The following is a 15,353-nucleotide window of genomic DNA, read 5'->3' as shown; positions in this document are numbered from 1 at the left end:
TTGCCCATTTTTAAGTCAGGTTATTACTATTATTATTTTTTGCTATTGAATTTTAAAAAGTTCTTCTATATTTTGCATATAACTCTTTATTTAGATATATGCTTTTCAAATATTTTTTCTCATTAAATAGATTACTTTTTTATTTTTTATTTTTTTTAAGTTTATTTATTTTTGAGAGAGACAGGGAGACCATGAGTGGGAAAAGGGTGGAGAGGCAGGGGGAGGGAGAGAATCCCAAGCAGGCTCTGGCTGTCAGCGCGAGGCCAGATGTGGGGGTTGAACCCACGAATCGTGACCCGAGCTGAAGCCAAGAGTCGGTGTCTAATCATCTGAGCCACCCAGGTGCCCTAGTTGCCTTCTTACTCTGCCGCTTTGTCTGCTCTGCAGAGGCTTTTAGCTGGATGTGATCCTACTTACCTATTTTTGCTTTTGCTGTCTGCTTTTGGTGTCATTCAAGAAATCGTTGTGGAGACCAGTGTCAAGAAGACTTTCCCCTATATTTTTTCTAGGATTTATTTTCTAGTCTTTAATCCATTTTGTGTCAATTTTTATGTATGGTGAAAGATAAAGATCTTTGGATGTAGATATCCAGTTTTTCCAACACCGTTTATTCAAGAGACTATTCTTTCTCTACTGTGTTTTTTAGATACTCTTGGCAGTGATCAACTGACTCTATCTGCAAAATACATTGTTTAATTTTAAATTTAAAAAATTCTGAGCTCTCTAGTTCCATTGGTCTATATGTCAGCTTTTATGCCAGTACCATACTGTTCTGATACTGTGACTTTGTAATATGTTTTAAAATCAGGAAGTATGAAACCTCTAGCTTTTTTCTTGCTCAAGATTACTTTGCCTATTTGGGGTCATTTGGGGTTCTGTATGAATTTTAGGATTGTTTTTTCTTCTATTTCTGTACAATATATCCTTGGGATTTTGATAGGGATTGCATTGAATTTGTAGATTGCTTTGAATATATGGGCCATTTAATAATATTAATTTTTCTAATCCATGTCTTTCTAGCTATTTGTATCTGCTCTAATTTCTTTTTATTAATGTTTTCACTGAATGAGTCATTCACCTTCTTGGTTAGGTTTATTTCTAAGTTTTTTATTCTTTTTTGGAGCTATTGTAAATGGGATTGTTAACTTCCTATTGTTTGTTGTTGCTGTATAGAAATGCAAGTGATGTATTTTGATTTTGGAACCTGCAACTTTACTGAATTGGTTAAGAGATTAGATTTCATGCTGTGATTTTTTTAAAGTGTTTATTTATTTTGAGAGAGAGAGAGAGAAAAAGAAAGTGAGTGGGGGGAGGGGCAGATAGAGAAAGAGTAAAAAAGAATCCCAAGCAGGCTCTGTGCTGACAAAGCCCATCATCTGTGCTGACAGCACAGAGCCTGATGTGGGGTTCGAACCCATGAATGGAGAGATCATGACCTAAGCCGAAACCAAGAGTCAGAGGCTTAGCCAACTGAGCCATGAGCCACTCCTCATGTGATTTTGAAACACAACCAAACACAAAATCCAAGAGAACAGGAAGAAACTTTTGGAGGTGGTGGATAGATTTATTACCTGGATTGTGGTGATGGTGACATGAGTATATGTACATATGACCAAAGTCACTGAATTGTACACATTAATTATGTGCCATTTTTTGGTATACTAATTATACCTCAACTAAATCTAGAAAACAAAACAAACTAAAGCAGAGATACATGTTAGGTAGTATTATTTGTGATGTAGATCATCTCCTTGGTCTGTGCTCCTTGGTCTCCTTGGGGCAGAAACTAGATGCAAGGTCTTTATAATGAAGTACAGAAACCTGATTATACTACCCACGAACTTAAAATTTTTTTTAACATTTATTTATTTTTGAGAGATAGGGTGATCAGGGGAGGGGCAGAGAGAGAGGGGGAGACACAGAATCTGAAGCAGGCTCCAGGCTTTGAGCTGTCAGCACACACGCGGGGCTCGAACACATGAACCGTGAGATCATGAAGTCGGACGCTTAGCTGACTGAAACACCCAGGCGCCCCACGACTGACGAACCTTAAACTATGTTTAAACTGTGTTTAAAAGGAAAAACAAGGCTGCAGTTTCTCTCAGGTTAAATAGATCTGAGCCAAGAAACAACCAAGCAAAACAAAAGCACAGTGATTTTGTCAAGCCACTAGGTGGCACTGCAACTTGCAGTGCCCGTAACAGCGGGGGGAACGAGTTAATTAGGGTAGAGGAGATTCTTGAAGCAACCTTATTTTGTTTTGTTTTCTTTATTAAAGTATAGTTGAGGGGCGCCTGGTATCTCAGTCAGTTGAGCGTCCAACTTAAGCTCGGGTCATGATCTCCCGGTTCGTGGGTGTGAGCCCCACGTTAAGTCACAAGTGTAGCTACCATCTGTCACCATTTAGTGCTATTACAGTATCATTGATTATATTCCCCTGTTTGCCTTTCATCCCCAGACTTATCCATTCCATAACTGGACGCCTGTATCTCCCACTCTCCTTCACCCATTTTTTCATCCCTTCATTTCCGTTCCCTCTGGCAACCATTAGTTTGTTCTCTGTATTTAAGGGATTCTTTCAAAGCAAACTCATTTTTAAAAAATATTTATTTAGTTTTGAGAAAGAGAGAAAGAGAGAAAATGAGGGACAGAGATAGGGTTGAGGGAGAGGACCCAAAGTGGACTCTGTGCTGACAACTGTGAGCCTGATGCAGGGCTCAAACTCAGGAACTGCGAGGTTATGACCTGAGCCAGATGCTCAACCAACTGAGCCATCCAGGCACCCCAAGCAAATTCATTTTTAATTTTTTAATGTTTATTTATATTTCAGACAAAGAGAGAGAGAGAGAGGCAGAGTGCAAGTGGGGAAGGGACAGAGAGAGAGAGAAAGGGAGGCACAGAATATGAAGCAGGATCCAGGTTCTGAGCTGTCAGCACAGAGTCGGATACAGGGCTGGATTTGTGAACTGCGAGTTGGTGACGTAGGCCAAAGTCGGACGCTTAACCTACTGAGCTACCCAGATGCCTCAAACTCATTTTTAATATTTGTAATTAGAATATAGAGTCATACTTTAAAAAATAAAGTTGCTACTTTATTGATACTATTTTTGAGCTTATCAACATAAATTTTTCTTATAGAATATCTTGAAACTATGAAGAAACATAAAGAAGAAAACAAACTATCTGTACTCCTTACTCAGGGAAAACCATTGTGCTTACCTTTGTAGTTTTGTCTCTTGAAGCATATAGAAACACAAAACATGTGTATTTCTATTTAATATTTAACAGGATAAAATCTTACCGGATATATTATTTTAACTGGCTTAACAATAATACTTTGCACATTCCCCCGTATACCTAAACATTCTTTTTTGTGATTATTTTTCATTGTTGTCATATTATTTCATCATGTGGTAGAATCATATGTATTTAATGAAATCATTAATTTTGAACCATTAAGTGGTTTCTAATTATCATTATTAAAAATATCTCTTTGATAAACATTTTTGTGGTTATATCTTGAACATGAGAGATTATTCTTTTAAGGTCTTCTCTCCTTTCCCCAATAATGGTGACGTCAAGAGAAACATGGATATCCCATGTTTTAGGGTTTTTGGTAAGTATTCATTTACTTAAAACATCTTTTTTACATTTATTTATTTTTGTGAGACAGAGTGAGACAAAGCATGAGCAGGAAAGGGTCAGAGAGAGGAGACAGAATCTGAAGCAGGCTCCAGGCTCTGAGCAAGTGTTCAGCACAGAGCTCGAACCCACAAATCATGAGATCGTGACCTGAGCTGAAGATGGACACTTAACTGACTGAGCAACCCAGGCACCTCTTAAAATTGGATTCCAAAGGTTAAATTATGGCAAAGTATGTAACATTAGCAATATTTCCAATCATACATAAATTTCAATATTTTCTCTAGAATTTTATTAGCATAGATTTTTGTGTGTTAAAATCTAGTCAAATATATGAAAATTGAGAGCAAGCTTAGAAAGATCATTTCTATATTAGAATTATAAAAATTTTGAATAAGCTAAATAGTGACTATAGGATCCAATATTTCAATGGAATTCTATAATTTTAAAAGTACTTTTAGTTTTATTGAGTCCCTATTTTTATGTGAAATAAACAGGTGAACTATTATTCCTTTTTTCAGAAGAAGAAATTGAAATTGTGCTGCAAAAGCCAAATAAAACACAGATAACTGGTAGGTATCTTCAGCACATATTAACATAATTATCCAATGTGCCTACAAATTCAACATTTAAAAAATTATGTAAAAGCTTGAACATGGGAGCAAATCAAATAGTATATCAGTAATATACTTCCAGAGCACCCTGTGTTTTCCCAACTATAGGCTTCATCACTACCGAAATACAATTGCTATGGGGGTACCTGTTTCGTCCGCCCGACCCCGACCCGCAGGCCCGAGAGGAGAATCGTCGCGGGTCCTTTTCCTGAGGGAGGGAGAGAAAAAGGGGGCAGGAGAGGGAGACGCAGAGAGTAAAAACAGAACTCACGGTTCTCCGATCAGGCAAAAGAGAGCGTTTATTCAAAGAACTGTTCTTTATATAGTCTTCAGGGGGGAAAACAAGGCACGCTGACCTAGGCAGGCTACAGAGTCGGATGCATATCAAAGAAGCGCCCCGACTTTGCCTCAGCAATCTTGGGGGATGGAGAACTAACACTGAATACGGTGTTGATCTTTTGTGTGCCTTGGCCACTCACGTCTAGCTCAGCAAGACAGTCGCCAAAGTTATTTTGACCAGGAAATGGCAATCTCCAGCCTCCAGATGCAAATCTTGTTTACTGACTCACTCAACGGAGTGATAATCCTTGCCTGAGGCAGACAGAAAACTTGGCGGCCGACACTTACTTTACTGTTTGTTTTATAAATAGCCCCTTCAAAAACAAAGATGTATTATGTAGGGACACCTGAGTGGCTCAGTAAGTTGAGTGGCTGACTTCAACTCAGATCATGATCTCCCAGTCCTTGAGTTCAAGTCCCGCACTGGGCTCTGCGTTGACAGCTCAGAGCCTGGAGCCTGCCTCAGTTCTGTCTCTCTCTCTGCCTCTCCCTTAATCACGTACTGTCTCTCTCCATCTCAAAATAAATAAATAAATAAACATGAAAATATTTAAAAAAGATAAACATGCTATGTAGGAATAAATATATTGTGTAGAAATGATGCTTTTGTCCATACTGGACATTTAATGTCATACTGTTCCCATTTATAATAATCATCACTCAAAGTTAATATATCTTGAGGGTTCATTTTGAGCCAGGTACTATTCTAAGTTCATTTTCATGTATTAACTAATTTTATTTCTACCCAATTTTAAGTGCATTTCTGACTAATGCTAACTAAAACAGCCGGACAACTAGTGAGTGTAAGAGATGAACAGGCAATACTTCTGTGCTTTGGCTTTTAGCTACACTTTCTGCTTACGCATCTCCTAACACACGAATCACAAGACATTTGTTTCCTAACATGACTCAAGAGTGTTTGTTGTCATTAATGATAGAATATTAGAGTTTGAAAGCCATTTGTTTTATTTTACACCTCTAGGAACTGAAGGACCCTGAAATTAAGAAACTTCTATTTTTTTTTTTATCACTAAACAGTGTCTGGAACCAACATTTCTTTTCAATATGCCGTACTAATGATAACAGTTCATAGATATCAGATCAGTATTCAGAGAAGCCTTCAGAGAAGAATATTGTGAAATACATTTCAGCCTTTAGATAAGAATATCGTGAAACACATTCATAAAACAATTTTGAAGATAATAGAATTTTTCCTGACTCAAGTATCTCATAGAGATTAATGCAGCGCCTTGTTTCTACTTCATGGATTATTTTGTGTAAATAACTAAAATTTGTCTAGCACTCTGGGATTGAACAAGATGTTTTCAGATGATTGGTTTAAGGGCCAATTATCCTTTTATTGGATAGAAGATGAGCTTTATAAATAGGTCCTCAGAAAATGACAATAAATGTTTCCTAATTTCCCTATCCTTTTTTTAGTAGTATGAGAGAGATGAATAATAACAGAAAGGAGGAAAATAATAGAGTCAAAAATTTAAATAACCTACATTCCTTTCAAGTCAATTGGATATTCACTGAGCGTCTTCTATACAGAAAAATAAAGAGAGCTTTTTTGGAAGCACCTATGAAGACAATTCAAAAAGTACAAACTGGCGGCTCTTGGATGGCCTAGACAGTTGAGTGTCTGACTTCAGCTCAGGTTCTGGTCTCCTGACTGGTGGTTTGAGGCCCATGATGGGCTCTGTGCTGACAGCTCAGAGCCTGGAGTCTGTTTTGGATTCTGTGTGCCCTTGTCTATCTACCCCTCCCCCACTTGTGCTCTGTCTCTCTCTGTCTCAAAAACAAATGTTAAAAAATTAAAAAAAAATTAAAAGCACAAACTGCATTATAAATCTAAGTTTTTACTATAGATAAGTTTATAAAATGTTACTGTTTTCTGACAGTATGACATATATTAGTGTATTTTGAAGGAATGAACACTTCTTAGAAGCCATTTTGTTGATTCTGCTTTTATTTTAACATACATAAAGTCAGCCTATAATGGCAGTGAATACAAAAGACAGAAAAACACTATTGCACTCAGAAAATGCTTCATATGAAAAAAAGTTACAGAGAGGGAAGGAGGCTAACCATAAGAGATTCTTAAATACTGAGAACAAACAGGGATGATGGGGGGTGGGGGAGAGGGGAAAGTGGGTGTTGGGCATTGAGGAGGGCACTTGTTGGGAAGAGCACTGGGGTTGTACGAAAACCAATTTGACAATAAATTATATTTTTAAAAAATAAAAACAGAAAAATACTTCATATGAAGCACTGCACATGATAGAACTGATTAGGAAAGGTACAAACTTATAGTCAGATAAGACTATTACTATTCCAGGTTTGAAGAAAACAGACTTTTTCCTGATAGGAATTTACCGCATCACATATTGTACACTTTCCAATGCTTTTGTCTGTTTCACAAATATTCATCATATTCTTTGCTTTTTGTCTGTGTCTCCACAAAATGATGCATGTAAGATTTTTAAGAGAACGAATTATGTACCATTGGAAAAGATGAGTTACATAAAGGAAGTAAAAAACAAACAAACGATATAAATACATGATCATCCCACTCTTTGGGGAGGAAAATGACAAAGTAACTTGGCAAACTTCTCTAACAAGAGAAAAATATTACAAAGCTTAGTTTCACAAGCATTTGTCCACTTATAAATGTTCTCTGATTTTTAAAAAAAATGCATTTAGACTAAATGTCTGCACTACAAGTTAAAATTTCTTATGTTGAGATTTGGTTTTTAAAACCACCTTCCACCATGTCCAAACAGTGCAAACACAAGAAGCACACTCAGTTTGGGTAGTCATTCAACAATAAATAATAATTCTAAGCCTAGTTATTTTATTATTTCTGAATTTTAAAATATAAAGTGCATCCATAAAGTTTAAAAGTCATTCTCATTTTTGGATGTAATGATCAGTCAACCTGTGTTTTTTCAGCTCATGGTAGGAGTATTCCACTATTTAGATATTCCTGGAATCTCTCTTCCTTTTTTTCATAGTTTCATTTGGAAGAAGATTTCCAAAATAATACGAAGTTGGATTTTTTCCCCAAAGTCTTTATGGAAAATGTCTGACCATAAAGCAGCATCCATTACCATGAATTTCCTTGAGTTCCATGTCATAATAGTCTGTAAGCAAATATGTTTCCTCATTATTTGAAGGGTTTACTACATATCCAGTATAAGTTATTTTCACATTCTGTGCTGCTGACCTCTGTACTATTCAGAAATGCACAGTTCTCAGATCCTGTAAGGTTGAACCTGTCCAACAATAAAGAAAGTTAGAATTATTTTAGATTCATTATTTCGATTCAGTTACAGGAGAATGAACTTTGTGATGGTAGTCTGAGATTTTTTTTCTTGGTAGGAGCTCATGAAGCAAGTCAGCTGGTCAAGTTGACCATAAACTAATTTGTAGAGACAGTAGACAGAAATTGGAAGAAAGAGCATGTGGAGGGAAGGTGCAGGGAAAGGAGTAAAGAGGTCCATGTATTCGGTTGGCATACCACCAGAGGGGCGATTCTTGACTGTTTCTGAATTAACAAATCCCTGAAGAAAGAATGCCCAGAAAGTATACACATTGACCACTCATGCATATAATGTTAGGGGCGTTATGGCCCTTGAAGCCCATCTGCATGTATAGTCCCATAGGGCACATCTTAAGAATTCTTTTTCTAGAGATTTAAATTTATTCTCCATATCAGTAATTATCATAAAACTACTTAGATAGCTAGTGATTTATTCAATTCTGAGTTTTCAGATGAAAAGATGAACACTAAACCTATAAAATGTCCCTCAAATTTTAAAGTGTACATTAATTACAGGTCATAAAATTAGTCAATTATCTTTCATTCTGGGGCAAGTTTTCTCTCAGGTTCACAGAGGGTTCTAATTTGTGATTAGAAATATTGTTCTTTATCTCAGTGGGGATGAGAATTGGCAGAGGGTAAAAGGGAATTCTTTTCTTTAAAAAAACCCAGTTTATCAGGAAAATATATACAGACTGGAAATGTTAGATATTTTTTCTTTTTGCATCATGATAATTATTCTTGGAAAACTTCTGGATCTGCTGTGCACACTGAAGTTTGCTGAGATAAAATTACTAAAAGCATTTATTGTATGATTTCCAAGTAGATAAAAAGAGAAAAATGGCAATATTAAAACAGTTCTTTAGAGAATTTGAAAGAATATAAGCATACAAAGCAGATTGATAAAAGTCTGCTTATCATCCAACCTTCATATACAACAGTGATTTGAAAGGAAAATGGTCTCCCTGATTTGTCATTCCAGGGAGTATAAAGAAGCATCTTAAAACTTACGAGTTATTAAATACTTTGCCATCTGACCATTTCCATGTCCGACCATCTTCATTTTTCAGCCCAATCCAATGTTCGGCTCTACCCACATATCGTTTTAAAAAGATCTTGAAGAAAGCACAAAGAAGTCATGTGGTAAACAACTCCTCTGGTAAGTAGATAATAAGTTCCATTTCTCAAAAGCTGCAATTCAAGGCATGATGGCGAAGCTGCCCACTTATTAGCTCTATTTAGGACCAGCTCATTTGGACTTTTGCCCTTTGAAGCTAAGTAATCAGATCAAATTTACAAGATTAAATTGAACCCTGATTATGACCTGAGGCTGATCACATGACTTTCTGTAACAAAATTTCCCTACAAGGGAGATAGGTACAATGTCTTCACTTACATGGACACAGAGAAATCACTGATTATCTCTATTAAAAATAGCAAATATTTATGAAATTGTTTTGCATCTTACCATGTCCCTTTCAGAATCAATGAATGCAAGAGTAGCACTGTGTTCAGAGCAAAAGTTTTGGGCCAACTTCCAGTTCCTTGTTACAGTGGAAACAAAGTAGCATTTCTTCTGGTATACAATCCAATCATCTGAGCATGAAGAATCATGTCTGTTTTTTGTGGATGTATACTTTTCTGGACAATTGTATTGACCAACTGTGAACAGAAAAATGGTTTGTTTTAGTAATAAAAGAAACTAAACACCCACAGTATGCAAAACTAGTTCAGGAGATGCTGCGCTGTGCTAGGTGACAATGTTAAGGATGAGAGGCAAGAAATGAATTCTGAGAAGAGCAAGAAGGTAGGTTCTCACCTTATCTAACTTCCTGGTGTGCCTAATCATCATTGTCAGGATATAAAAAATAAGAGGGTGTCCCCTGAGCCATAATCTCAGAAAGGGGCAGGAAAATAGAAAAATTCTGTAAATAGTCTTTGGAGTAGAAAGGGTAAAGGGCATTCATTATAAATTCCAATGCAGTCGATGGAACACTATATTGGGAGATGGAGGAGAGAATAATTTGCAGGGAAATAATTCAGAATATAGAAAGAACTATGACTGGCGATTCATAAAATTGTAAAATTTCATATTTGTAAAAGACAAAAATATATCTTGTTATTGCTATGTTATGAATACCATATCACAATGGATTTTTTTGGGAGATTCTAGATATATTTTGTTAATTATACATAACCACCATTCTGAGGCCTTTGGGAGAAAAGACAAAAGACTGGTCAGTTCTATGACTTAGATATTATTTTTTTTCTATCAACAATGAAAGCAAGGCCCATATTTTCCCCCAACTAAATGTCTAATTAGGTAGAATCTAAATCAGTTCCTTTCATTCCAGATTTAAAAATCTGCTCGTGTAATTTTCTCCCACAACAATTTTTAAATCATAGACACATTTAGTATTTCTTAAAAAGTTCTAGGCAATTTAGAATGCATTGCATTGATTATTTAAGGAATATAAGGTTATATTTGGTACTTTCAAAAAAATCAGCCATGTATAAGAAAGAGAGTGATTCTAAATTAATCAGAATTTCAAATTAATTAACCTAAGTAATCCCTGTTGATTTCAGCCGGACAGAAATGGTGACAACAGAATGAATTCATGAAGTTCACCCACCTGACAAGGCTATTAGAGTAATGATTAAGAAGGTGATGAGGACCACATTCACTACAGCACATGGGATAGGAACTTGAAGGGACCCTTCATGCTGTGTTGCAAACTGAGGGTTGGCAGTGGCATCTGCAGAGAGAAAGTTCATGATCAACTCAGGTCAGCTGTCTAAGTAAGAGAGGAACATTTGGTAATTTCCTGAGGCATTTACATTTTAATGCCCCTTATCTTCTTAGATGAAATTTATAAATTAATTTCCCCCCAATTTTGAGTGACTTTGGACAGTTTCTTTTTGACTAGAAGTGAAACAATCCAGAAATAATAATGAGATCATAAAATATCTGCCTAATATGTCCCCTTAGTACCTAAAATAATCCCAAGTATATGTTAATTTTATTGCTTGCATCACAAGAACATTTATTAAATATCTGATTATCCTCATAGACATATAAAAAGGACATCCTGAGCACAATCCCTTAACCTCTCTGTTATTCCTGTTTAAGAAAGATGACATAGGGGCACCTGGGTGGCTCAGTCAATTAAGTGACCAACTTCAGCTCAGGTAATGATCTTGTGGTTCACGGGTTTGAGCCCCATGTCAGGCTCTGTGCTGACAGCCTTGAGCCTGCTTTGGATTCTGTGTCTCCCCCTCTCTCTGTCCCTTCCCTGGTCACTTGTGTGTGCTCTCTCTCTCTATTTCTCTCTCAAAAAATAAATATAAAACATTTAAAAAGATGACATAAATGCAAAAATGCAATAAATATAGGTAATGAATAAAAAATATGGGATTGATATATAAATATCTACAACTAGCAAGACTGAAAATTAAGAAAAAGACTGATGGTACTTTTTGTTGAAGTCTATATAGACGTGAAGCAATGGAAATTTTCATATATTACTGATTGGGGTGTAAAATGAAAAGATCATTTGGAAAACTGTTTTTTATACAATGAAATATATCCCTGCCCTCTGATTCAGAATTTGACTTGTACAAAACAAGAATGCTCATAGCAGCTTTATTCTTAAGAGCCAAATCTTAGAGAGAATCCACATATTTATCATAGGAATATGGATAAACAAGCTATGGTATATCTGAATTCTACTCAGCAATAAGAAAAACCAATCAATGCAACAAAATGCATGAATCTCAAAAAATGTTGAGTGAAAAAATGCAACTACAAAATACGATAGATTTCCACTTATATGACATTCAAGGCTATATACCATCAGATTATTCAAGGACAGCTGAACTATAAGTGAAATAAGTCAGACTGAGAAAGACAAATACCATATGATTTCACTTATGTAGGGAATCTAAAAAGCAAAACAAATGAAGGAAACAACAGAAAACATAATGAGACCTATAAATACAGAGAACAAAATGAAAATTGCCAGAGGGGATGAGAATGAGGGGATGGGCAAAATGGGTGAAGGAGAGTGGGAGATATAAGCTTCTGGTAGTGGATGGATAAGTCACGAGAATGAAAGCCACAGCATAGGACATATAATCAGCGGTAGTGTAATAGCATGGTGGTCTGTCAGAGGGTCCTACACTATGGCGAGCATAACATAACATAAAGGGATATAGAATTATTATGTTGTACATCTGAAAATAATGTAACATTATGTGTTACCTATACTCAAAAGAGCAGTTGAATTAGACTCTGGTAACAGAAATCAGAACAGTAATTGTTTTTATGTGTGTGGAAAAAGTAATTTTACTGGAAAGAAACACAGAGGAACTTTCTAGGGTGATATAAAAGTTCAAATGTTAACTGGAGTTACTATATAACTCATTAAATTACATACATGTGACTTGTGTATCCACTGTATGTAAATTATACCTCAATTAAGAATGATATTTACCTGAAGAGCAAAATATTTGAATTTTTCAAGAGAAGATAATTGAGGAAATATGACAGTATTTTACAGCAAATATTAGGTGAGAGTTCATTTTTTTCATGTACCTTCTGTATAATGCTGAAACAAAGTAAATTTTTGATTTGATTTCACCAGTAAGAAATATTTTTGTGGAATCGGAGTATGATGTGAATGATGATTCTTAAACATTTTTAGAAAATATCTGTCTTAGAATATAAGTAAGTAATCTAAGAAGGAGAGAAGATTTTGTGACCAGATTTTGTGACTGAACTTGATTTTTGCTAGAATGACCTCTTAGGGTTTTTAAAATTTAGTCTCCCAAGAAATATATAGTTCCCTATTACATTCTCAAAAACTGAAATGTAAAATAACCACTTGAATGATACTAGAACTTACCATGCAAAGTAGCGTCAAATTCAAACAGATCTTGTCTTTCAATGTCTATGATTTCCATAATTAAAAGGAAACTAAAAGAGCACATATCTTGAAGTTCTTGTATTTCTTTTCCTAAAAACCTGTCTCTGAAGTGAAACTGAGCAGAGAAGTGCTTTCTTTCATTGTTTCCTGATTATCAACATCAGCTTTTGCTTCTGGGGATTGTCTTTTCCCAGCATAGGTCTGCACTGGGGTTTTGCAACAGAAGCCTTTATTTCACTCCCATCTAACTCTATTTCTCTCAGCTTTTCAAAGCAAATCTTCCCTTTTTTTCACCAGCATACAGCTATCACTGGAAGCAGCCCATGGTCGGTAGGGTAGCAAGTTCAGAACTGTCTGTCTAGTTTCACTTCTCCCTGTGTGAGAGTCAATCATGCTGTTCAGACTCAATGCAGCAAGAGTTCTGGTTCCTCTGCCAACACTAACTCATCCATCTAGCTCCTGGACTCAGAGCCTGGCTTGGTCTATTGGCTTATCCAGTGGGCAAACTACGAAGATGATTCTCAGACTATACATTTCTCCATTAGTGAAGGCTATTGTTACTCACAGTTTGATTAATCACCTAGGTAACAAAACACTCCCCCTACAGGATACTTCCTCTCTGATTATAGGCCTTGCTCATTAATGAAGAAATTGAAAATAAATCCATAATTACATACCGAGTCCACCCAAAGGTGATGCCCAATGTTTGTTCATAGTAATAAATCAACTACAAGAGCAACATAAACTAAATATTCAACAGAAAATTGGAGAACTCAGAAACAGTTGAGGATTCCTGAACTAGGTCCTTCCTTGTTCAACTATGCTCTCTACTGATGGAAAAATTTTGTTATTATTGCATTATTTCTTTTCAACAGCTCAACTGGACCATAAATTTATGGTTGTTCAGCTACCAGGAATCTCTGTGGCTTGCACTTGTTTTACACACTTGATTTGTATTCTTGGTGAAAGATGGGTTTATCAGAAATGATTGGTGTCTTCCTAACATACACCAGTCTGGCAGACACAGGCCAAGAAAAAAATCCCTTTCTTCATACTCTTTAGCTCTGCTGTTCATAAGACACCCCTTTATTAACAGATAACCTTGTTTAAAAGTAAGTTTTGTGGCACCTCATTAATTGGAAAGGAAAAAGGATAAGTTTTGAAAAATCAAAAAAGCCTCACAGAAACACTTTATGGGGAAAAAATGGGAGCATTCTGGTAACAGGAACTAGAATAAGTCTGTGGACAGAATAGGCAAAGAGAAGAAGAGAAAAGTAAACAGCTACGATAATCATATTTTGATGTATTTAGATGAAAAACAAAAGAAAGTCACATGTGTGACTCATGTTGAATCTGAAGCCAGCAATTAGAAGGGTGACACAGAATGATAAAACAGAGCAAGAGTTCCATGAAGGGTACAGAACCAGAAGATTTCCCTTTCAAGAATTTTTCATGACATTCTCCTAAGAAACTACCACTGGACCTGATAAATGTTAGGTTGTGAGAACCACTATTTTCTCAAAGGGTAGAAATCTTAATTCCCAGCTAGAGGATGCTGTCATGAGAACAGAAAGCCTACACAGACACAGGTGAAGACAATAAAGAATGTAATTGTTTATGTGGAATACAAAACTTTTATAAAGAGAGTAGTGCTTCCTGAAGTGTGTAGAGGTGGGGAATGCACTGGGCCAGTGCAGGGAATTTTCCAGTTAAAGGTGAAGAATTGCTATGACATAAATTGAAACAAAGAAACAGATCTTCAAAAGTCTTCTGAAATCCACCTTTGTGGTTTCCTCTCATATTTCAGGTAGACAGAGAAAGAGAAATAATTACTTGTTCCCATATTCTTTACCTGGACAGAAGCAAAATGTTTTTCTGAAGACAAAGGCTCATTTTTTAAAAAAGTATTGTAATATGTAAGATAGGTGATAGATAAGTAGATATATGATAGCGATAGATGGATAGATAGATAGATAGATAGATAGATAGATAGATAGATAGATGATAGATGTGTGTGAGAGAGACAGAGAGAGAAAGGGAGTTTTGTTAACAGTATATAACAAATAAGGTCTGACTTACTTTTTTGTCCTCTCTCCAGATGCAAGGAGCTGTTCTCTGTTACGGAGCAATCTTCAGAATTCATATTTCTTCTAGTCAAGATTCCCTGGGAAATCCCAGGTCAAGCCAAATCTACAACAAAAGTCTCTGCTGGGGCTCTTGTTCTGTCCCTGAGTCTGTGAGGTATCTCAGCATTTATATTCAGTTACATTGGCTCCGCCCCCTTCCTCTTGCCTCCTAACCGCTCAACTACATCAGTTCTCTTTAATTTATGCTCCAGCGACCCAGACAATTTACACTGTGTTGTGGTGGTGAGCTGCGGGTTTTCCCTGTTATCTGAAATGTGCTTTCTCACAACTGTAGGTGTAGCATGAAGAGACAAGCGGGATTGTTCCAGAATCTGAGACGTACTTCTTTGGATTTGTAAAAAACACAAATAGTTTAGGAGAT

At 36.2% G+C, this 15,353-nt stretch overlaps 1 protein-coding gene across 1 annotated transcript; it reads right to left on the bottom strand.

Annotated features, from left to right (window-relative positions):
* Positions 1–7,417: 7,417 nt before the first annotated feature.
* Positions 7,418–15,078, bottom strand: CD69 (CD69 molecule). The gene is made up of 5 exons (XM_029955646.1): positions 14,925–15,078; positions 10,554–10,676; positions 9,389–9,582; positions 8,932–9,035; positions 7,418–7,873 (listed from the first exon to the last, which is right to left on the bottom strand). The coding sequence occupies exons 1-5, from the start codon at positions 14,986–14,988 to the stop codon at positions 7,765–7,767; spliced, it is 594 nt and encodes a 197-aa protein (XP_029811506.1). The 5' UTR covers positions 14,989–15,078; the 3' UTR covers positions 7,418–7,764.
* Between the last annotated feature and the right edge of the window lie 275 nt (positions 15,079–15,353).

The sequence above is a fragment of the Suricata suricatta genome, chromosome 10, assembly GCF_006229205.1.
Source record: "Suricata suricatta isolate VVHF042 chromosome 10, meerkat_22Aug2017_6uvM2_HiC, whole genome shotgun sequence".
In the NCBI taxonomy this organism is placed as follows: domain Eukaryota; kingdom Metazoa; phylum Chordata; class Mammalia; order Carnivora; family Herpestidae; genus Suricata; species Suricata suricatta.
Note: the sequence above shows the minus strand (reverse complement) of the source record. Positions and strands in the feature narration are given on the sequence as shown.